This window comes from Aphis gossypii, chromosome 1 (assembly GCF_020184175.1).
Source record: "Aphis gossypii isolate Hap1 chromosome 1, ASM2018417v2, whole genome shotgun sequence".
Lineage (NCBI taxonomy): Eukaryota > Metazoa > Arthropoda > Insecta > Hemiptera > Aphididae > Aphis > Aphis gossypii.
In genome coordinates this window covers 43,714,415-43,740,498 of record NC_065530.1, presented here as the reverse complement: position 1 = coordinate 43,740,498, position 26,084 = coordinate 43,714,415, and the positions used below count along the sequence as shown (strand labels likewise).

The following is a 26,084-nucleotide window of genomic DNA, read 5'->3' as shown; positions in this document are numbered from 1 at the left end:
GTCTTTACGTATAATATCACTATAATACTTAGAAAAATATAAACAATCGTTATCAGTAAACGCGTACAGTGTAACCAGCTGCAAGAACGAACAGAATCACAAAAATAATCCCATTTAAAAATGTTATTTTTTTATAAGATTTTTAAGATTTAATTACCTATATTATGTAAAACGAATGTATATATTTGTAAAATTAAATATAACTCATGAGATTATGAGAAAATTAGTTAATCAATCTATTATTTTGTTTTCTGTAATATTTATGATTATCCATGTCCAAATTAAATAGATTTACATGAGTATATAGGTACCAAAATAATGCGTGAATAATAAATTTACTAAAAAGTAAAGATTTAAGTAAAGGCGTAAGGCATAAAATAAAGCTCATATTTCAATTACATTTTTCACCAACATTATTTTCATCAACATTGATGTCTTCGTTAAATCACGGTAAGTAAACGCCGCTAATTGTTGATTTAATTTTGTCTATACGACTATCGCGTATTACCAATTATTAAGACACCGGTTACGCTTCGGGATTTAGAACTGATGTATTTTTTTTTTTTTTGATAAAAGGAATTTTATCCCCACGTGGCCACGTTTGTAATATTTTAAGTACAAGCGTGCGATTATTTATGTATAGAAATTAAATAATTAAGCTATTTATTCAAAAACTGATTATTATTGTCATTATTGACAATCTTGCCGTTATTGGGCCGAAAATACGAATAGTCGATTGTCAGATGACATACTGAATTACTGACAATATAAACGTATATATAATTATAATATAGGTATTTATAAGTTTATAACGATTAAGTTTAACATTGATTTTCTAATAAACTAGGTATAATATAGTAAATAATAAGTAAATTGTAGTACTAAGTTTGTGGTTAAGTAATGGTAAGTACTGAATTATTGATCAATACTCACTATAATTACTATATTATAATATTATTACTTAATGTACAATTGTACATTAAGATTAGACAGGCCGGACAGTTAGGTACTTCATAATTACGGAACCTTACTTAATAAGTTACCTATATTATAGGTACTACACTTATTGAGTGACTGAGTGTAAACTGTAAGTAACTTGAGTACAGTAACTTTTCAGCTTGTGTTTCAATGGTGTAATTGCGGGTGGCATGAGCAAATGTTTTTTGTGGAGAGAGGGGCACAAAAAAAAATCAAATTAATCTAACCATGCGACAGTGCGTGAAGAGTAAAACCAGATAATATTATTCTTAGTACCATAAAAATTAAAAAAGTATTAAATACGCTCCTGCGAGAGGGGCAAGGGGAGGAACTTGTTCCCCTTATATTTTTGTAGGAGAAAAATGTATGTTTTTGCTTTATTCATTTTGATGAATAAATTATTTTACCCCTCTTGTTTTTTACTCAGTCTTAAACACTACTGGCATGTTTAATAATCATTTTTAAATGTCAGTGAAAAATTATTATTTTTTTTAATTACCTACCTATTCCATGTTCATCCTGAGATAATATAAATTAATAAATGGCGAGAGAAGGGTATGTTTTAAAATATTCATTTATAGTCTTAAGAAATAGCTTAACAACAAATTTTTAATACAGTAAAAACTATAATATTGTAGAAATTATAAACAAATACAAGTATGAATTATTCGAATTTTTAGTTAGATTAAAAAATATCTATCTAATGAGATATACATTTTAGGTAGATACATTTTATACTTATCTATTATGTAATTGTACGTTCTATCTTTTATTAACATTGTATATTTACAATGAAAGTGAAAATGTCTAAAACTAGGGAAAACAATTTTCATGATCTAGAATCTAGACTTTAGAAAGATATAATGTCCAAGAATCAAGATTCTATTTTTATACACTGATGGTCATAATGATGATGTTCTATAGTAAGTGACGTGAGATGATAGCACTTTTTTTTCAACCTTATTATTTAATAATATAATATTATTAAATAATAAATAATAAACTTAAAAAAAAAATGGGGGGAAAATGTCCGTATCGAAACATTTTTTGGGGGGAGGGGGAATGACCTACTGCAGGATACTACGCCAAAAACAGTCGGGGGGGGGGAATTGTCCGGTTACCCATAATAATATATATGTATATTATATCACCTAAGTACCTATATATATTGTTATATTCTAAGTGTGCATAATTTCTGCTTGATGTATTTTATATTTAAATTGTACAAAAACAGCGAAATTTAAAATATTACAAATAAAAGGCGTATGATAGAGTTTGTTATTGTGATGATCAGTAAGCGTATTTAAGGGGGGTTTCGGGTTCAACTCTCCCCCCCAGAACAAAAAAAAAGTTAAATAAATATTTTATTACGGGTTTTCCAATTATTTAACGATGTAGATAAACATATAGACTGTCTATATATGTAACTATCTAAGACAGGTTAGTTCGGTTATTTTGGTGTGGAGTATCTTAATTGTAATTCGTGTTACCCAGATGGGGTTTTTAAAATTTGAAAACCCCCCTCCAATAAATTATTGAAAATACGCCACTAGTGATGATTAGAGCTCGGTTTTTAAAGTACCTATAATAAGTAACTATATACTAACTAAAAACGCATCCGATTGTTTTAAAAAGCAAAAAAGAAGTATATTTATTTTAAAAAAAGCATGACCAAAAATTAACACGAACTATAGTAATAAAAATGAATAAAAAAATTTGAAAAATTAATTTTAATTAAAAAAAGAATTAACTACCATGTATTTCCCTAGATTTGCATTAGTGAAATTGACTTTACTGTCCAACAGAATATTTAATATTTGACATAGAAAACGAACTTTTTACATCCACTGAAGTAATCGGTACATACTTCATACTAGAGGATTCAAATTGCAACACTAAATCTTAAATTTTGAAGTGGTCGATATCGATGTTATAGGCATACTGACCGTATATAGGAGGTACTGCAGTCTGCAGGCAATAGGTATATCGACAATCTATACGTTTATACATTTAAAAATTAAACCGATAACGAAAACAATTATAATCCTATATAAAGTATTAAAAATTAGTCCGTATTCTGGGTTTTTACGTTTCTTATTATTATTTATTTTTTTATTACAATAGCATAATAAACATATAAGAATCCACAGCGGGAGTAATTGAAAAAAATCAAAAATCAATTGGTTTATTTGGAATCAGAAACGCGTGAAACGAATTTATTCATAGCAATTAGATTTTAATCTCATTCTCATATATAAAAAAAAGAAGCATATGCTTTAAAATCCGAGCCCTAGTGATATATTTTAAATCATTTCAATTCATGATCGCAGACAAGTACCGAATTGGTGGAACATTATAATATGATACATATATAATATGTATGCATTGACGGAATAGTCTCCTGGTTAGGTACTTATAGGTCTAGTCCCTCTCGACCCTCCCCAAATTATCTCTCGATCAGCTTATTAGTAATTAATTTTTAAAAAAACTTAACTATATTTATTTTTTTACTTTTCTCAACTAAGTACCTAATAAATAATAATTTATACAAGTTACAAGTATATCATTAAAATTACAATATTACAATATTTTAATCTTTTGTAATAATAAAAAAATCTTCAAATAGTTAAAAACGAACAATATTGTAAATAAGCGTATAGTTGTAGATAACCGGAACAATTTATTTTTTATATCAATAAAAAAAAAAAAAGTAATAAAAAAAAAAAATATAATGGAAATAATAGATTTTTGGTTGGACTTCTCTTCCCCTCCGTAGACATTCATACAACACGCACACACACATACACTCACAAAATCCCGGCTGTGTCACGGTATTGGCAATATATAGGTAAATATATATATTTACATTTTAAACACATTACCGTAATAATATATAATATTATATTGTCATCAAATAATACATACGCACCAACGAAGTATAGACTACGACAATGTAAAACAGGTGTAATATTATATTGATAAGGTGATCCTAATTGTCTTCAAGTATTATATTATATTTTTTACAATTTTAATAATTGTATTGTTATTTTTGAATGACAGTATAAAATTTTAATTACATGTTCCAAAGAAGCCTATTTATGGAATATTCCGCGATACATAAGTAAATCGGTTTTTAGATTAAGTAGCATTAGCGTTATAAGTTTATTACTAATTAATTAAATTAAAATATATGTTTACACTTCTACACGTTTGCAGTGATAACTGAACAGTTTACTCGGTTGTTGATTATTGAAATACTAATAATAGTATAGAATTAACAATTATATAATTAATGTTTTTTACTGTTTTAAGAACATATTATGATGTATTGTTATAAGTACTGAGTTATTTTTTATAATTTCAGTATTTATCAAGTTTAAATCATTCACGGTCTCACTTAGTTCTTATATCAATTGGACATGCCTCACGTCACATTCTATAAATGTCGATAAAAAAAAAATTGTGTTCGGATGTTCGATCGAAGAACTTGATAATATTAATACGATTTTTCATATAATTAATATTATACTTATATAAAACAAGAATAATATTGAAAATAAATACACAATATATTTTATTTTATACCTATAAATGTTTGAAGTTCAAATTTTGACAAAATTAGTTATACTTACGATAATTGATCATGCTTGAGCATCACAAGGTCTCTTATAAAGTTGTTCTTACAGCAGACTATATTTTTTTTTTTAAATACATGTTTGGACAATTTTTTTTATAATATAAAATACATACTATTATGTTAAAGAGTTAAACATTGACGAAATCGAACATTTAAACGAAAATTAACGATTTTAATTTCAGTTCAATAAATATCATTAGAAATATTGATTGACCACATTAAATATTTTTTCGCGTGAAATTATTGAATCATTTAATTATTAAATCCAATTAATTTAATTCATTCATTATAATTTATAGTGATCAATTCAAAGACAAGGTACACTTGACAGTTAATATACTTATTATCTACTATGCATCAGAGTGACAGAGTTAACACCCTATTTTTTTTTGTTTATGAAATAATTTTCTAAAGTTATAAAAATTATTTAACTTGATAATACTTGATAAACACATTTCTATTAAAATTATGTAAAATTTTAATTTTATTAAAATCATTAATGTAGGTGTATATGTACATTGTTTATAGGTAAAGACAACGCTAATATTTGCATATAAAGATGAATCACGGCTCGTTGCATATATGTATTATGCAATTTGAATGGTGTTCGAGTTAAGTTTTTACTTAATCCAAACATTTCTAACTATTTATTCTAACTATATTATATTAGTCAAGTGTACATAAAATATCACATTCGTAGTTTAATTTCTTTCCATTAATAAACATTTGTGTTGGCTACACTACAAATGAGTTTAATATGTAGAACTTTCACTAGTTCAACGTACTCAAGTATAATGATGCCCAGTGTCCATCTGCAGCATTCGTAAGTGTACATCGAATAATATATTTTGTACTGCTGCAGCGGTGACTTCAATGATATTGTTCGAAAAGTAAGATACTATACATATCTATAATACATAAAATAATACTACTAACACATATATCTAATACGCATACTAAATTATAGGTACATTAATACAATTATATTGCAACTCAAATATTAAAACTATTAACTAATATTAGTTATAGATACATTTTTTTTTTTAATAATTGTTTAGAATCAAATAATTTTTGGTTTTTCAAAAGTATTATATGTTTATTATTTTGCTTAGTAAAATCTCTTTAATACTTAGAAAGATATTCCAACACGAGGCATGTTTATTAATATTGTAGATATTATAATCTACTGTTTAATTTTTTTTTTTTCATTTGATTTTTGTAGAAACCTGCTGGTATTATAATACAATTTGTATAAATGATGGTACAATACATTTTAAAATAGGTACATCTACTATCTATAGTAATTATGATCGTTAACATATTTCTACTAGTTGTCCTTGAATTCTCCTTTCACTAATATGTATATAATATGTATAGTATATACAATGTTAAATCAAACACACTTAATGATAATATCTCGTATTATACAAATGATAATACTGTACTTTCTAAACATTATTATTGTAATTATTGGTACAATTTAATTAAGTATAAATAATATATATTTAATTAAGATAAGCTAAATGTAAATATTAAAAAAAAATTTATAACAATGCCAACAGTTATTCACAATGAAAAATATTCGTCAGTTTCAAATTCAGACAATGAGATGGCGATCAACCGCTACTGCACATACACCACACGTCTCCGCGGGATCACCTGAAGATTTAGAAGTGAATAATGAATTTATTACAGCTAAACACTATAGCGAGGTGCCAGGACCCATGCCATGGCCCATTATAGGAAACACTTGGAGAATGTTACCAGTTATAGGTATTATATACAGCTAGCCATTAGAGTTCATACACTATAAGATCCGATAAAATATTATGAATAAACTATATATACTCCTAAAGTTAAAATACGTATTTAAGTATACAGTAAAAAATGTATTTTAAATTAATCACGTGATAAAAACTTATACACATAAAGAAAAAAATTATTATCAATTAATTTTTTTAACTTTTTTTTAATATGGATATATAAGTATAAGTTATTTTACTCACTTATAAAAATTGAATAAAAACCAAAAAAAGGAGAAAATTTAAAATGTTTATAAGTAGCTCAAAAAAGCTAAATATGTTAAATATTTCATCATGTCGAAAATTCATATTTAAACAATTGTTGAAAATTTCAAGTCTCAGCATAACAAGAAATGAAATCAATTTTATTAAAAACTGATCTTAACTTTATTTTCTTTCCCTAATTATTATTTTAAAAAGAACTGAGTAATTTCTACTTTTGACCCTCATACAACAAGATTAAATTTTCTACTAAAAACTTCTTTTGAACATAAGATGTAGGTATATTATGGAATATTTTTTACTAGAAAAAGTGTCTTAAATCTTCACAAGTTATATATACCGCTCTACTTATAATTTAAAATTATATCAATTATTTTTTTTAATTTACTAAGAAACCTTAATAATTTTAACTTAATATTTTTGATTTCAAGATTATTGTAAATTAATGAATTACATTTTTTCTTTAGTCTTTCGTTTATTATAGTTTTTATTGGACTGATGCATTGTATATTAAACATTTATATTTTAAACTTTTACATATAGATATATAATACTAACGATATTGACTAATAATTAAATAGGTTTTATATAAAATAATGTAAACAATAATATTTTTAAAAATTTCATACAATTTGTTTGATAGTCATTGAAAAATTTATACTGAGTATAATTATATTGAAAATATGTTAGTAAATTAAAATTTAAAATTCGTTATGAATATAAAATGTATGAATTATTATGTAAAAATATGTCAATTTGTTTTAAAAATTGAATTAAAAGCGAAAAAAATTTCACATGTATCCTGTCTTCTTGAAATGAATTTGTTAATGTTTTACTTATCAATTCATACGATATACCAAGAATTATACCTATCCATATTTATAAACTGTCAAACCCTGATTATAATAATACTCTATAGTATATTGTTTATAAATTATACTGTAAAAATTTAAATATTATATTTTATAAGCTCAAACTTTTAATTATTACATTATATATTGCATTGAAGGTCCGTATCAGATATCAGATTTGGCAAATGTTTCCTATATACTGTACAAACAATATGGTAAAATAGCAAAGTTGGGAAATCTTGTTGGTCGTCCGGATTTATTATTTGTTTACGATGCTGATGAAATAGAAAAAGTGTATAGACAAGAAGGTGATACACCATTTAGACCTTCTATGCCATGTCTGGTGAAATATAAAAGCCAGGTTCGAGGACAATTTTTCGGGAGACTACCAGGTGTTGTCGGAGTGTGAGTATTAAAACATAAAACAAATACAAAATATATCTATCACAGTTTAAATATTATATTATATAATGTGACTATATTTAGACACGGAGAACCGTGGAGAGAATTCAGAACTAAAGTCCAAAAGCCTGTTTTACAACCACAAACTGTTAAGAAGTATATTCAACCAATTGAAGAAGTTTCTGACTATTTTATAAAACGGTACTATATAGTTTTAAACAACACAATATTCACACATAATTAATGATCTACGTCGAAAATATAGATCTTCTCATATAGCTGTTATAATTATTCATTTTATAATACTTTTCTGTACAGGATGCAAGAAATGAAAAACGAAAATTCTGAAATGCCAGCAGATTTTGATAATGAAATTCATAAATGGGCTTTGGAGTGTATCGGTCGTGTGGCATTAGATGCAAGACTAGGTTGCCTAAGACCAGATTTACCAAAAAATTCAGAACCACAAAAAATAATCAATGCTGCAAAATACGCTCTCCGTAACGTGGCTTTATTAGAACTTAAGTATCCGTTTTGGCGATACTTGCCTTCCACACTCTGGAAAAAATATGTTTCAAATATGGATTATTTCATTGAGTAAGTAACCAACGAATTATAATACCTTTTAAATTAAGTCAATAGCAATTAAGTAGATGCATCGAAACAATCGATAGTTTTATATTTCTACTGAGATAGAAAAAGAGTCAACCAAAGTAGCACACATTTTTATCGAAAGTTGCTAAATGTAATACATAGCATTATAGTAGACTGTATAGTATATAATATATTATTACATAATTTTTTATGGTTTTTTAGGAAGGTGGGGAGTGGGGAATTAAGATTTTTAGAAATATTTGCACTACCTATCAATTATCATTATTTAAAATTTTTTCCCGTAAATTTTTGAAAAATTACTTTAAAATTAAAATTTATATAATATGAAAAATTATTACTTCACAAAAAAAAAGTAGGCCAAGTTAGACAATAAAATGTCTTTTATATTATATCATAAGTCATAACATTAAACGTGTATATAATATGTGTATTATATAGCCATATAAGTACTTAAAAATAAATTTAAGTCATTCAAATCTTATCTATATTATTAATATTTTAATAGAATTTGTATGAAATACATTGACGATGCAATGTTGAGATTGAAGAATAAACCGCAATCGGTGAATGAAAGCGAATTGTCTTTGGTTGAGAGAATTTTGGCAAATGAATCTGATCCGAAAACTGCTTACATATTGGCGTTGGATCTTATTTTAGTTGGAATTGATACGGTTTGTAAAAGTTTATTTATGTTTATTTCAATTATATGAATTAAAATTATTCCTACTAAACCTACTTTTATAATGAGTGATTTTACTACATGTAAAATTTTATCGATTGTTTTTCCGAGTTATAGTAATATTTAAGCGTAGAGTTTTTTGAATAAATAAAATTTTTTGATGCTAGTATTTTACTTACCTATGGCTGTCGATTCCTACCACAAAATACTATCTGTCGAAATCTGTTATTGTTATTTATGTATTATACTATCCATAAATTAATTGTTAAGTTATTTAAGTATGGCATACATTTTATTGTAGTTTCTATTTTCATAACTATGTATGTATAATTCACGTTTAACTAATAATAAAAGTATAATACTTAAGATCTGATCTGTAAAATGCTGTTTAGATTTCGATGGCCGTATGTTCAATGCTCTATCAAATAGCCACACGACCAGAAGAGCAAGAAAAAATACATCAAGAAATACTAAAAATTTTACCAAATAAAAATGATAAACTTGACGCAAGTAAACTAGAAAAAATGGTTTATTTAAAAGCGTTTATCAAAGAAGTATTAAGGTAAAATTGTATAAAGTTATATATAACACGCCTTCACAGTTTACTTATTGAATAATTATTATTTCAGAATGTATTCAACTGTGATTGGTAATGGTAGAACCCTTCAAAAGGATATGGTGATTTGTGGATATAAAATACCAAAAGGTGTAAGTTTAACGTTATATTTATAATAACATTAATTTAACAATAAAATATACCTATAGTAATAATATTAGTCGAATGAAAGGAACAATGTTGTATTCTGTTTAACTAATTAATACAAATAAATTATAAATTATTCAATATCCTGAAATTTCTTGAATAATAGTTTCCCAAGCTATAAAAATAAAAATATATTAATTGTAATTTATAATAAAAAAATACAGTAAAATTTACTTTTATCAAAATACGTAGTGAAATTTTCTAAATTATTGATACGAATAGATTGTATATCATTGTAATTATTTTCATCACTTTCGTTATTATAATACTTGATTAATTGTTGTTCTTTATTTTTATCTAAATTGATTTTTTTCGTCCAATTTAAGTTTTCATCTGAATACTTATTTATAATTTCCTCACATTTTAAATAATATTTTGAAGGCTTGTCTTTGTCTTCTTCTTGTTTGTTTTGATCGTAAAACGTACCGGAACTATTATTTATTGTTTCCGAATAATTTTGAATATTACAAGTTTGTGTGAACATCTTAGATTTAGAAGTTGATATCTATATATATTTGCACATGATAAAAAAATGTTTTAACAAAAATAAAAGACATTATTCAAATTTAATTGTTATTTTATAGGAACACTTAATAAACTTTACAAAATACATATTTTAACAGTAAATATTCATTATTTTCAAAAATGTTAACTCATTAAAATAATGAGTGGTATAGAAAACTCTTAAAAAATTAACATAGTATGATAAATGATAATTAAATTTATTTTTTATACAGATTCAGTTAGTTTTTCCAACAATTGTTACGGGAAATATGGAAGAATATGTAACGGACTGTAAACAATTTAAACCTGAAAGATGGTTGAAACAATCATCAGGTTATATTCATCCATATGCTTCGTTGCCATACGGACATGGTCCAAGAATGTGTCTAGGAAGAAGATTTGCCGATTTAGAAATGCAAGTTTTCTTGGCGAAGGTAATATTCATATATTATAATTATATCAAATAACTATTTTTAATTTGTTATATTTAATCTACTTTAATTATTATATTCTGACTAAATTTTATAAGATGATATAATATTGTATTATAATTTAAAAATGCATTGTTAATCATTTTATGAAATATATTTAATTTTGTATAGTTGATACGATCGCACAAACTTGAGTATTTGCATAAACCATTGGATTACAAAGTAACATTCATGTATGCACCTGATGGTGAATTAAAGTTCAAAATGACTGAGAGGTCTACGTCATAATAAAATCAACAAACCCACAAATAATTCATTTGAACATAAACTAAGAGTACTTGTTTTTATTTTATTTGTTATACTATATTTTTATTACCTTTATATTATAATGTTTATTTTCTTGTAACTTTTGTTGATTTATTATGTTAATAAATGTTGAATTGGATAATGGATTTGAATTAATATCCATGACGTCCGAATTTAATTTTTGATTTTTTTCAATTTCCTGATCCGTATATTCAGAACCTATATAAACCAAATTTTTTTCGTATTCATTCTTGTCAAGAGATTCTGTAGTTGGTTTTATGTTCCTATACACCAAAAATTACTAATATAGTTGTACCTCTATTGATGTTCAATTATATTTTTTTTTTCAAAAATTATAAATACTTGATATGTTTATTTCTTTTTGAATTTTCTGCTTTAATTATACTATAAGTATTTTGACCATTATGACTATGAAAATCCCATTTATGTATATCATGGTAATCATTGAAATTTTTCATTTTGTAGTTTTCTATAGAATTGTTTGTATACTGACAATTTTGACCTTAAATATCGATACATAAAAAAGTTATGATTTAATTTAAATATAGTACAATTTTATCTATAACTAAATGTACATTGATACAACTGATATAAGGTTGGGATTATAATGCCTTTAAAATCAAATTTTAAGATAATATGCACAGGATAAAAATGTATTTCTTATAGTTTAAATGTAGCGGAAACTTGTTGTACGATATTTTACTTTTATTTTCTAGAAGACACTTTAAAATAACTATTCTTACATAGTCGCTAAAATAAAAGTATTGATGCCTCTTTAATTTTTTATAATATGCATAATACATATACTGATATACCTACGATCGGTTCAATATTAATTTGTAAAAAATATCAATAACATAATAACATCAAAAAATATCATAAAAACTTGAATTTTCATTTTATATAATAATTATGGTGTTTATGGTGTTATATTTTAAAACAAAAATAAAACATGATATTCCATAAAATTCTCGTTCCTTACGTATAATTTATGAATTTAATATTTTGATTTTTTTAAAATTTTATTTGTTTGGAATACGGTAATTATTATCTAAATTTAGTTATCGATTGTACTTTTATATATCTAATTGTTTCCGTCTGTTTTATTATTTTCTTTTTATAATAAACTGTATATTTAGCTTAGTTAAGATTTAATTATTTTACATGTCTATTTAATTTATATATGTGACAGTGCACATGGTGATACGTATATTATGTACACGGATAAAAAAACACTGAAATAGAATAATTAAACATCGATCGACCAGATATCGGCGAGAATATAAGATATAATAATATGTATAGATAAAATTAATAAAATTAATAATAATAACGACTTCAATGATTATTATATATACTCGTCCACAATAATTATAAAATTTAAATAAAATATTAATATTATTTAATCGCTAATTAAAAACTGAAACATTATATTATTATTTAAATAATTTAAGTACTTTTAGTGTATTTACTTGTAGTTCCTTTATTGATGAACATCGTTTTAATATCATTACAATTATCATTTCTGTCGTACAATGGTTTTTCATTTTGAGTTGTAAAAAAAATTGTATTTGAACACTTTTCCACATTGTCATTATCATTTGAAGGTGTAACTACTCTAATTGAATTATCACGTTGATCATTAGAAGACTTTTCATTATCTAATTGACAATTATTTTGATAATTTTTTTTATGGTCTTGCTTGTTACGAAATTCTGTACAATTATGATTTTTAGGTAAATTACTGTTACACATAAAATTATAATTTTTCGATCGTTCAACGATCCGATTTTTAAACACATATGGCTTTTTTAATCCAGCTGAGCTCGATGGTTTTTCATCAATCAGATTATGAGATTTTTTATTTTTCCTCAAATCGCTATCAACTTTTTCAAAATTAACATTGTCATCTTTATTTTTTAATCCTGAAATATTAAATGTATGAATTTTTATTCATTGTTCATGTAGTGAATTGATTGTATGTATATATATTGAAAATAACTACCTACTTACCTGGCTTTTTAAATTCTCTTTTGTCTTTGCATACGGTCTGATTAACTCTATCACAATATTTTTCAGACAAATCGGTTGGCTTTAAATTTATTTCACTTATTTTGTCAGTTTTAAAGAATTGCTGTTGATTGTTTTTGGATCTCTTCTTTCTTTTTCTATGCCGGCTATTATCTACAATCTTTCCGGTCTTTTCTTTCTTTAATTTATTTTCAACAATCTTTAAATCACGAAATGGTTCATTAATTTATAAGGTGTAACATCAGTCGTTATAACAATTATTTAGACATAATTTATAGATTACTGTATAGATACTATGCAAAGTGTTATAATAGACAAATATTATTACCTAACTATTTAATAACGTATAATCGATTAATACAAAAAACATTTTTTTTTTTTTTATATATATATATAACTAGCCATAGACGCGATTATTGTTGATTAAAAACACTTTATACTTTTAATTTATTAGAGTTACAGTTATTATAGTTAGTATAATTAGTTAATTACAATAGTCAGTTATTTCTGTTATACTTTGCAGAATGAGTACACGTAGCCGTAAACCAAACCTAGCCGTATACCTATTCTTAGATATTCAATAATTTATTTATTGTAGTAATAGCTAGGGTGGATGTATGTGTAGTATGAAGGATGATGGTACGTACCGTATAGTGATATTTTTTAGTCATTTTTCATAATATGCAATGTCCAAATACAAAAAAATAAATAAGGTATAGATTATTTTTTTAACAAATTAGCATTGTTTATTTATAGCTGTAGTTGCTAATGAATTCAATATTGCTAATTTTTAAAATTAAAAAATGTTGTAGATAACAAATCTAATTTCTTTAAAATAAACTTTGAATATAATAATTTAAATGTTTGATTTGATAACAATAACTTAATGTAGATTATATATTATATAAACATAAATGTTAATTATTTTAGAAAAAAAGGAATATCAGTTATGCCATATTTTTGAAATGTTATTATTATTATTGTTTTATTTTCAAACATAGCTCAATAAAGTTCTCCTAGTTTTTTTCTCATCGAGTTGCAACGGTTTTAAATTCAATGTTTTATTATTTTTAAGAAATAATGATGTATAATCCAATAATTATTATGCATTTTTCATTTATTAAATATTCTTATTTAAATTTTATCTGAAATTATTTATATTCTTTAGTTGAATACTTAGATTTAATAGATCATAAAGAACCTTTGTTCGTTAAACTGTGCACACACACACACACACATACATGAAATTAAATAAATAATGATACTTATAGTATAAAAAGAATGAAGAAGATTTTTACTTGTTATACTCACTCAATAGTCAATCCCCAATTATTTGCCTACAATGAAATTATAGTTCTACTGATGTTGATATTTAAAAAGATAAACCAAGTATTTGTTAAAAAAAGGAAAATTAAAATAATAATATTACAAATAATAAATTATCGCTTAATATAGTCAAAAGGAGATATTTGCAATAGTATAGCTATATAGGTGCATGGGCTGTACTGTTGATTTTAAAGTATACTAATTCTAAAATTAATATCTAATATTAATTAATTCTATATAGTAGAAAGCAGACAATAAATCATTTTACATCACGACATAAACTTGAAATAAAGAACTATAAAAGAAACATTTAAGTCTCAAGTATATGTGTGTAACTATCACAATTACTCATATTACTCATACACCTAGGTACTTAATTATCTTATAAAAAAAAACGAATGATGTATGATTTTATATCGTACATGTTAAATTCAATTAATCAATTAAAATAACATTTTACGCGGAGTTGTTTGAAGAAATTTGACTTTTTTGATATTTTAGCATTATCCTATAAACATTGATAAGAATTCTTTCACTTGATTATACAGATTGAACATTTATTAAAGTCCTTAATAAGTTGTTATTAAAGCCATTTAAGAATATTAAAAATACATTATATTATGCACAATTTTTTGTACTCAAATTTTGACAAAATTTGTTTTCATCAAATTTGAAAATTGTTTTGTAATTTTTACTGAACAGCCAAGTAGTTACTTAATTGATGCCAATAATTTATTTAAAAACTATCAAAAAATATAAGAAACTTAAAGATAAAAAATTACATTTTTTAATGCAAGTAAAAGAATTAAATAGTAATATTTTTAATTTTAAAATGTAATTGATCAATATTGATATCAGCTTTTAATGTACAATGTACGAGTATATTATAAATTATAATCTAACATAAACCTTTTTTTTCTAATATGTCCTTAATAAAAATAAACAGAAATATATTATCATTTTTTATTAGGTACCTATGTGAAAAATAACTGAAAATACCATTAAGTGGGAAATAAGTTAAAATAATACTTAGCATAACTAATCAAAAATATTTTTTACAACAAACTGAAAAAATAAATTGGTGTGAAGTAAGCCGGAACCGGTATACATTTACATTTTACTCTACTACTCAGATTTCTTGATTATAATATCAGCTACGTCCATCCGGTTGGATCGTTGGGCAGGGGATAAACAATCGTGAAATTAGTGTCTATATAGGTAATAATATCTTCGTTGCAATACCGTCCTTTCACTGCAAAATTTCCTTTTTTTTCTGAACCGGACTAACGGGTCTTAGCTCGCGTATTATTTATATGTAGGTAAGTACATTACGAAATAAACATTTAAATTAATTTATCCCACGGCAAATTTTCGAAAGAGAAAACCCTACCTACATTGTAACAAGTATCGAGCTATACGCGTTTAGTGTTAGTCGTGTATTGTTACGGAAACCGTCGCGCGTCGCGTCGTGATAAATTTATATTATAAACTTTGGTTTAGATTATTTCATCGAGTTTCATACATACAATGGATAAAATGTAAATTACTACGTATTAATAACTAAACAGGTAATAAAAAAAATAATAATTAAAAATAGTATAAATAATAGTATCAATAATTATAAAACGCGCAAGATTGAGGTGAATAATACAACTGTATATTATAGGTTTACTGATATTTATATATTTTATAATATATACAATTCATGATTATAGTATTATGAAATCCGTGTAAATGCAAATGTACGCATTACTTTAAGTATTTGAAAGCTTATCAGAGTGGATATACTCTAGTAACTAGAGTCTAGTTTATTCAACTTTTATTCCTTATTAAAATTTGAAAAAAGTAATCAAAGTATATTTTTTTAGTAATTTTTTTTATTTAATGTAATTTTGTATAAAAAAAATTATTTTGACCGAATTGTTTATGGCAATGAATAATAAAATTCATAATCTACTTTTATGTACCTATTACAACACATTTTCTACACAATATTCTAACATTCATACGATTATTTTTAAATTCGAAAGTATAAAACTTTTTTACTGTTGGATCAAACGTAAAGTTATCAGTATTTGTTCACAATGAAAGTGCAAAGCAAAATGTAGGACAAATACAATTTCTAATATAGGAACTAGTGCCTACCTATAATAAATATATTATGATGTATCACGACATATAATAACACCTATGAATCAATTCGCTAGCTATAGGCCTGCTATCTATGTGGGATATCTATACCTACAGGGGAATCATTATAACACATGTATTGATGTCATTCATTGCATAGGTACGTTCCGAGAAGGCATGGTTTTTTAGTTCATCACATCGAGCCTTAATTACTCACGTGGTATACTGAATAAAATATGATTAATACACTCTAAGCAACGGATTAATAATATATGTGCGCAATTGCTCGTTTACAGGTCGCAATATAAATAATAATATGTCCGTGTTGGCCAAACAGTTATGGAATTTAAGGATTGCAACTTGTCGTGCTAAAAAGTCCACAGCAGTCCTTACAAGTATATCACAAGACGATGTAGAATTTGCCAAGGAATATTCGGAGTTACCAGGCCCTAAGTCGTTACCGTTGTTGGGCAATAATTGGAGATTCTTGTCATTTATCGGCAAGTGTATATTATAATTTATTATATAAATATGATAAATCAAAAATTTATGAAAGTTAATATCAAGCTACAAAGTAAATAAATCATTTTATTTCGAAACATTTTTTGAATTGTTAAATTGATGTGTTTTTTATCGCAATAAACAAACTTATAATGATTATTAATATGTATAATTAACATAATTAATCATGTAATTAATACAATTTACTTTAGTAGTTATTATTACATTTACAATTATTGATTTATATAAAAAAATGCCTCATCGTATCATACTTGATCTATACTATTTTGTAATATATTATATTAGTACAAAATTATAGAATTTTAATTATTCAATAATTATAAAAATAAAGTATATTAAGGCTGTTGGAGCAGATAATTTGGAATATTGTCAATTTATTAAATATGGAATGATTGGAATGTCTATTGTCTATGTGTATACATTAATTAACAGCAATGTGAGAAAGCTAAAATCGTTTAACATTGAACATTCTATAATATTTCAAATGTTGCTTAAAATTGTCATCTTTACCTACTAATTTATTAGCAGAAACTATTTAGAATGAAAGACTTTTCAATTAGATTATAGGTAACAATAATGGCCTGACTTAATTTTTGTCAAAATATTTGTATTGTTTAGCCTTTTTACTATAGATTACGAAAGAAAAAAATTAACGTTTAAAATTTAAAATATATTATAAATAATTGAAAAAAATATCGTTTTTGATTAATTTTGATTGTAAGGCTTGTTAATTAATAAAAAATATAAAAATAGTTTTCTTAAAACAAAATCTAATATATTCATAGATACATTCAGAATATTAATTGAACATGGAGAAGTAGGCACATAAAAAACTGTCCACAATCAACTTATTGGTGTCTGTCGACTAACAGAAAATATTGAGTGCTCCAACAGCCTTAATAATAGTATAATGTTATATAATACATGAAACACTCGATCTTCCAACAGTATACATTAAAAAAAAAAAAAAAATCATGTTTATATTAATAATGTTTTAATTTTGTATGATATTATGTTGTATAAATACATAGGCGACTACAAAGTAACCGAAATAGACAAACTCTCATTGAGATTATGGAGAGAGTATGGAGACATTGTAAAAATCGAAAAATTGCTCGGGAGACCGGATATGGTATTTCTGTACGATGCGGACGAGATTGAAAAAGTATTTAGAAATGAAGAGCTTATGCCACACCGGCCGTCAATGCCATCATTAAATTATTATAAACACGTGTTACGGAAGGATTTTTTTGGTGATCTGGCCGGAGTTATAGCTGTGTAAGTAAAATTATCAGTCACGTGTTGATAATTAATTTAAGCGTTTTTATTTTTTAACGATGTATGTACAATAATAGTTCTTCGATCATCGACATAATAAAAAAAAAAATAGTAGCTACATAACAAGACAAGTACAATAAGTGCATAATATAAATATATAGTTTTACACATTGTATATTTATTATAAGGACACCTATTATATAAGACTCTATATAAATAGGTATAAATAATGATGACATGATGCGTGACCAGAAACTCATATAATACGTTACACTATAAAGAATTCGAACTCCTGCATTGGATTTTGGAAGATTCCACTAACGGTACTTGACTATTTTTTATGTTTTAGACACGGTCAAAAATGGTATGAATTTCGAAGTAAAGTACAACAACCTATGCTACAACCGAGAACAGCAAAATTTTATATCGGGACCATTGAAGATACGGCAACAGCGTTTGTAAATAGGTTAGCAAATTATTAAATTGTTACAAACTTATATCTAATAAATAATAATAATTATTAGATAAGTAGTACTCATTTACGTATACAGATAAACTTATGAGTTATAACCACTTATGATAGGGTTAAATCTTATATCTTTGGTGTCTGTATTTTATTTATTTAAAAAATATAATTCACACAGTAAGTTAGGTATTCACTCATTGTATACAGCTACAGGTTATTATTATTATATAATATAATAATTAAAAAGATAATCATACGACATTATGAAGATTTTAAGAGTGATTATAATTTCTACCTATTATAATTTTTTTGTATACAAATTTTACCGGCAAAAAATCGATTTTTTTTTAAATTGCTGGAAACTTCTTATACTTTTAACATCTATAATGCAACAAGGATATTTAATTTGCCACCGGAAACCCCCCTGAAGTTTTAAATTGAAGCATTATTTCGACAAGTTATAGTGTACATAAACCACGGCTATTTACTCCGATGAGTTAATAACCATGCCACAGACACAAAAAAAAACACACATTATTGTAGAATCAATACATCACTCCGTTCAGGATCTAAAATTTCAAATTTAAAGGTTTTTTTACTTATAATTATTATTATTATATCACATTGCTATATTAATATTAATGTGAAATATATAAGTACGTATAATTAACTATAATTATTAATTAAGTACCTATGTATGTTTTGTTTAGAATAAAAAAGATAAAAAATAATCATCAAGAAGTTCCTGATGACTTTTTAAATGAAATTCACAAATGGTCGCTTGAATGTAAGTTACAGCGCATTTGCTTAACGTTCACATAAAAAATAATGTACCCGTACCTAATATTTTGTATTTTTAGCCATCGCTAGAGTGGCGTTAGATCAAAAACTCGGATGCCTTGAAGATGAACACACAGTAGACTCAGATACACAAAATTTAATAGACGCCATCAATATATTTTTTGCAAATGTCCCAGAATTGGAGTTGAAAATACCATTTTGGAAATTATTTAGTACACCGACTTGGAGAAAGTATATAAAAGCGTTGGATACGATTACCAAGTGAGAGTTAGATTTCATATTAAAATCTATTTTTTAAATAATTGTTCACATTTATGTACTTAAAATAGTTGTGCATGTGTTACCAAAAAATAGGACTATAAGTTTATGTCGATAATAAATTAATAACCTTGCCACAGTAACGATTAAGACAATTATTGGCGGAAATTGGGTTATGTAAACTGGAGAGGGGTTTAATCCTCTCAAAAATCTTTCATGTTTCCAAAGAAATAAATAATAAATATTATAATATATTCCTTTATAAATATTGCCCAAAATTTAATAAGTTCAATACAAAAAAAAAACAACTGAAATGTGTTAACTGAACACGTCGTAATCACACTCGTAGAGATGGAATTTACTGTGAAAATAACCTTATCATTCGGGGAATACTGTGATGGTCTTGATACTACTGTGTAATACAATCGTTTTCAAGCTTTTTAGGACCGCGACCCTAATTGTCTTCCAAAAATCTATCGCGACCCCCTATATTTCTATTATAGTTCTATAGTCTATACAATTTAAAAAAAAACATGAATTTCTTGCAATCTATGTAATTGAAAGAACGGGCGCCCGGGAATTGGGCCATATTTTAACTACCTATTTTGTATAAAATATTTGTTAACATTTTTCTACCCGGAGATTGGGCCACAAATTAAATATATATTTTTAAAGTGTACCCGGAGATTGGGCCATACAAGTATAGCACACAAATATACTATTAATACGAATATAATATAATGTTTATCAACTAATTATTATTTTTTTAACACATAAAAATACAATTCGTCAAATAATTAATATATTTTTTAAAATACTTCCATACAGATTTAATTAATTTAATATACAACAAGGTCCATAAAATTAGTCGAATATGAAATAATTTTTATAAAGAATACCAATACTCATTTTACAAATATAATATAAGAACCATAAAGTTAGTCAAAAAATAAATAATATGAAATAATTTTTTTCTAATATAATATTTAAAAATATAATTTTTTTTTTTTAAATAACATGATACAGATTGCAAATATTCAAATTGGATTTTTTCCCCTTCTTCATATTTTTAATTTCATTAAGAATAAAATTTTGTCGAACTAAAGTTCGTTTTCTTGTTTTTATTGTTCCTATACTTCTAATCTTAATATAAACTTCTGATTGAAGTTGCAATAAAAAATTATGTATATTTAGATGTGACATATAGAAATTATTTTTGAAATGTGACTGAAAAGACTCAACGGCATTTGAAGTTCAAATTAGGTTTCATAAGTTTTGCACACTACGCGTATGACTATTTATCCATTTCATTTGATGACAATTGATAATTCTATATCATAAGATATTGGATAATTTATTACCTTTTGATAAGGCATACGCAGTTGCTTCGAGTAAAGTTTCGTATGCGCTGCAGTATTAGGAATTGTATCAATTTATATAAAAAGATGTATTGTATTAAATATTATTTTATTACAATTTAAAATGTAATAGTGGCCCAATCACCGGGTCTGCCTATTATAAATATACAATTTTAGTGGCCCAATTACCGGGCCTACCTGTAATAAATATAAAATTTTAGTGGCCCAATTACCGTATACCTTTGGAAAAAAAGGTGAATTGTGGCCCAATTCCCGGGCGCCCAAAAAAACTTCTCATGACTCCCCAAAAATTGACTCGTGACCCACATTTTGAGAAACGCTGGTGTAATTTATAAATAGACCGATCCACTGCACCGAGAATATATTTACACACATTTCGAGTTCCGACGACAGTTTGCCTTTGTCAGTTTTCTATATCCAATAACATATCGTGAAGCGATAACTAAAAAAAGATACTGTAAAATCGATTATCCATTAATTTCGAGATTTATTAAATTTACAGGGATACCGATTTTTACTTTTCTTCAAACACAATTTGCAAAGTCTTATGGTACTTATGGTAAACCAAAACCAATTAAGGCAGTAAAAATAGGATAAAAAGTAACGTGTTTGTACTTTGTAGTTAGAATTTCGAATTCCAAACTTCTGAGTACGATGTAATGAGTTAAATTATTTACATTATTTTGTCATTATTTTTGGTCACCCAAGACAAAATATTGTACATTATAATCTTCATCGTGACTCGGCCGATCTATTAGTGAAAACCGTCTATTAAAATCCGTAGAGTACTTATCGAGATATGCGCATATTCATACAAAAAAATGAGCTTCTATTTTATAATAAATAATATAAATATAGATAATAAATTATATTGTCATTTATCATTATAGTGTTACATCCAAACATATAAATCGATCTATGGATCAATTATTATCTCAAAAATCATTTTGTCCAGATAACCAATCATCTTTGTTACAAAGAGTACTTAGTTTGGATCCATCTAATCCAAAATTAGCTCAAATACTGTCCTTAGACATGTTCATCGTTGGCATAGACACGGTGAGATGACGTTGTGAAATAATAAAAATGTCATTTTAATAGCAATAAATAATAATTTTCAACGTTTTATAGACTTCAGCAGCTCTTGCATCAATTCTTTATCAGTTAAGTCGACATCCAGATAAACAAAAGAAATTAAGGGAAGAAATACGAACTGTGTTGCCAAATGCTGATTCAAAATTAACTTCCAACAAACTTGAACAGTTGCAGTATTTAAAAGCATGCATAAAAGAAACACTGAGGTTCGAAATTACGTTTTAGATTTGTGAAAAGTATTATTTATTAAGTAGAATTTTAAACAGGATTACGTAACAAGGGTAAATCGTTTATTTGTAGAATGTATCCAGTGGTTATTGGGAACGGTCGCTGTATGAGCAAAGAAACAATAATTAGTGGATATAAAATTCCAAAAGGAGTAAGTTTATTAAATACTGCTTAATAATAAACTAAATTAACTAATAACATTAATAAAATTTGTACGTAAAAGTAACATTCTGTATTTATTTATAATTTATTATTATAAATATTTTAACTATAATTTAAGTAGAATAATTGTGTATAATGTTGGTTTATATTAATATGCGATATTGAATAACGATTAATGTTTGGTAATAATGGTTAATGTAGTGTAACTAAATGGCCATTAGAATCATACGAAATTATGATTTTGTAACTTAATTAATATTAATATTTAATACCTTGACATATTATACATGTTTAATGTTTATGTGTTTGTAAATTATACTGTTCAATAATAGGTACAAGTCATATTTCAACATTACGCTATTAGTAATAGCAGTAGATACTTTTCACACCCAGAACAGTTTTTACCGGAAAGGTGGTTAAAAGGAAGTGGATATAAACATCATGCGTTTGCTAGTTTACCATTCGGTTATGGAAAAAGAATGTGCTTGGGCCGCAGATTTGCCGATTTGGAACTTCAAACAGTTGTTTCAAAGGTAGGTTTTATAATATAATATTTGATTACAATAAATTATTACCAATATGCCAACATTGCCTGTAAACATGTTATGATAATTTATTTATTATTATTTTTTTTTTACCAAAGATTTTTCAGAATTTTGAAGTCAAATACGAGTATGGTGATTTAGAATATACTGTACATCCAATATACATGCCAGATGGCCCATTGAAATTCAAAATGATTGAAGACTAAATATTTTTTAGAATTTGTATGCCAATGCTAAATACTAAATATTATAAGTATGTAATATTGTTTTAATATGTACCTTACGAGTATGAATAAGTAATAATTACACTTTAATTATGCTGCTATTAATTCATACAACCAAAATGTAAAAATGTAAATAATTTAAATATGTTTTTATGTTAAACTTAAATATACATATAATACACGATCTAAAAATTATTGATATTTAGTTCTACAAAATATATACATGTGAATACATTACCACTATTGTTACACCCAAAAATATAATTTATTGGAATTTAAATAGGTTAAAAAAATATTTATGTAATAACATTATAATTAAGTCTTAGTCAGTTTAGAAAACTAAGTTATGCTATAATAATATCTATATAATATATAAATTATAAATTAAGCAAACAACGTGTTTGTGTGCAATGAAGTCTAAAACTACAAAACCGAATTTTTATTTGGCACATGTGAGTAGTATGATTTGGACAGTTCTGATGTATGAGCCCTTGAGCCCTTGAGCCTTGAGCCTTGAGCCACGCCCCCTACCGCCACCCGCTCCACTACGTGTATGACGTATTTTTGCTGAGCCACACCCCCCTACCGCCACCCGCTCCTACACGTACATGACGTATTTTTGCCGCCGCCACCCCCCTACCGCCACCCGCTCCTACACGTACATGACGTATTTTTGCCGCCGCCACCCGCTCCCACACGTACATGACGTATTTTTCGCCGCCGTCATGGTTATCATGTTATCAATTACGCTTATCATTTTATTGTACATGCACCATATTATTGTACACGCACCATATTATTGTACATTTATATTCGAGTCATCATGCACATGCGCAGAAGACTCAGCAAAAATACGTCATACACGTAGTGGAGCGGGTGGCGGTAGGGGGGCGTGGCTCAAGGCTCAAGGCTCAAGGGCTCAAGGGCTCATACATCAGAACTGTCCAAATCATACTACTCATGTGTGATTTGGTCCATCTTAAAATATAGACATACCCGCATTGTAGAAAAAGGGGCTGGATCCAAATTAAATTTTTTTAACTTGCTTGCTAATTTTGGTTTGTTATTGCAATCAACTTCATACAAATCTTCTATATCTCTCCAACTATATAATTCATTTGCATTTTCAAAAGTATATTTTTTAAATTAGTAATTGTGGTAGTAAATTAAATTAACTGATGATACTGATCCATATCTTAATCTAAAGTACATAATTAATAATATTAAGTTCTTAATTATGTACAATAAGTTCTTGTCATTAGATTTAATGTTAGAATATATAGGTAGGTAATTATTGTATTCTACTAACATAGGTCTGCCTGTGTTGGCTATATCATATTATAATCATACTTATTACTTATTGAACAAATCGAATAACTTTTTGTCAAATCTAAAGGTGCACATATCTCTAATGATTTACTATTTTTTTTTTTATTTTGGATCAATTCTATCCATTTTTGACAACTATAAATTATTATTAGGTCAGCAAAAACTATTATAGTTATTTTTGTATACATACAGCTTCATAAATAACTAGATTATTTATGTGCATACCTAAATTTTTAAATCTTTCAGGAATTTATGAAATGAAATCATGGAAAGTAATACCATAAACTTTACAGTTAAATACTGCACAGGCGTTTTTGGATACCATTATTACTGTGTAATTTACTATTTTAACATTTATTACTAATACAAGAATTAACACTATTGTAAGTAGTTCCGATATTATGAACTAAGGAACTTAATAAAAATATTTATAATTAATAATAAATTATAATATTAATAGGTAGGTAGGTATAGTAAAAAAAAAAAACGGGAATTTATACTAGATTACTCCGTAAAATAGGCTATTAGAACTAACTATTAAACTAATTATAACAATCTCGGGGGGAAATTAGACCAATTTGTTCACCACTATTTTAGTACCGAGTGTCCTGTATTATCATAGGATATAGATATTAAATAATCTGTTTTCTCTCTTTCCCATTTCGGCACACTTCCCTCTATTTGGTAATTGGTTAATATAGTAATAGCTTATCCATTCTATATTATCTAATGATAAATAACAGTGCCAATCGATTGTTGTTTTTAGAATTTGTATTAATTTTGATTTTAGAAATAAAATTATACAGAATAATTCATAATATTGGTAGGTATTGTTGTTGTGCATACAATATTATGTTTCTTTTCCTTCACAAACTACTAAACACACTCAAACACACAATACAATATATATGGCACTTACACGTCCCTATAAGGTTCTCAATATTAATATACTCCAACTACCAATTATTAATTAAAAATGTATCACTGTGATAATAATTTCATAGTACACAGTATATTATTTTCTGAAAATATAAAAATAGGCATGTTTTTGCATCAATAAAATATAATAATGGTTAAAAGGCAACAATCCGGCACCGGT

The 26,084-nt window shown here is 25.9% G+C and overlaps 2 protein-coding genes across 4 annotated transcripts; one reads left to right on the top strand and one right to left on the bottom strand.

The window, feature by feature from the left end:
- Positions 1-5,356: 5,356 nt before the first annotated feature.
- LOC114125936 (uncharacterized) lies at positions 5,357-23,902 on the top strand. Its single transcript, XM_027989779.2, has 20 exons — positions 5,357-5,505; positions 6,178-6,388; positions 7,649-7,895; positions 7,977-8,093; positions 8,211-8,489; positions 9,013-9,178; positions 9,579-9,748; positions 9,816-9,894; positions 10,687-10,887; positions 11,056-11,165; positions 16,954-17,198; positions 18,252-18,498; positions 18,848-18,964; positions 19,675-19,751; positions 19,825-20,026; positions 22,293-22,461; positions 22,534-22,703; positions 22,798-22,876; positions 23,220-23,420; positions 23,531-23,902. Exons 2-20 carry the CDS (start codon positions 6,187-6,189, stop codon positions 23,636-23,638), a joined length of 3,186 nt encoding a protein of 1,061 aa, XP_027845580.2. The 5' UTR covers positions 5,357-5,505; positions 6,178-6,186; the 3' UTR covers positions 23,639-23,902.
- Positions 9,901-14,002, bottom strand: LOC114125951 (homeobox protein 2-like). Of its 3 annotated transcripts, XM_050208503.1 has the most exons (8): positions 13,890-14,002; positions 13,225-13,441; positions 12,933-13,136; positions 12,669-12,872; positions 11,554-11,713; positions 11,261-11,474; positions 10,124-10,454; positions 9,901-10,064 (listed from the first exon to the last, which is right to left on the bottom strand). In XM_050208503.1, the coding sequence occupies exons 1-8, from the start codon at positions 13,911-13,913 to the stop codon at positions 10,027-10,029; spliced, it is 1,392 nt and encodes a 463-aa protein (XP_050064460.1). In that variant the 5' UTR covers positions 13,914-14,002; the 3' UTR covers positions 9,901-10,026. The 3 variants fall into 3 exon arrangements, with proteins under 3 accessions (XP_050064460.1, XP_050064445.1, XP_027845592.2); XM_050208488.1 differs by having other exon boundaries at positions 9,902-10,064; positions 12,669-13,136; XM_027989791.2 differs by having other exon boundaries at positions 9,904-10,064; positions 12,684-13,136.
- Positions 23,903-26,084: the final 2,182 nt, after the last annotated feature.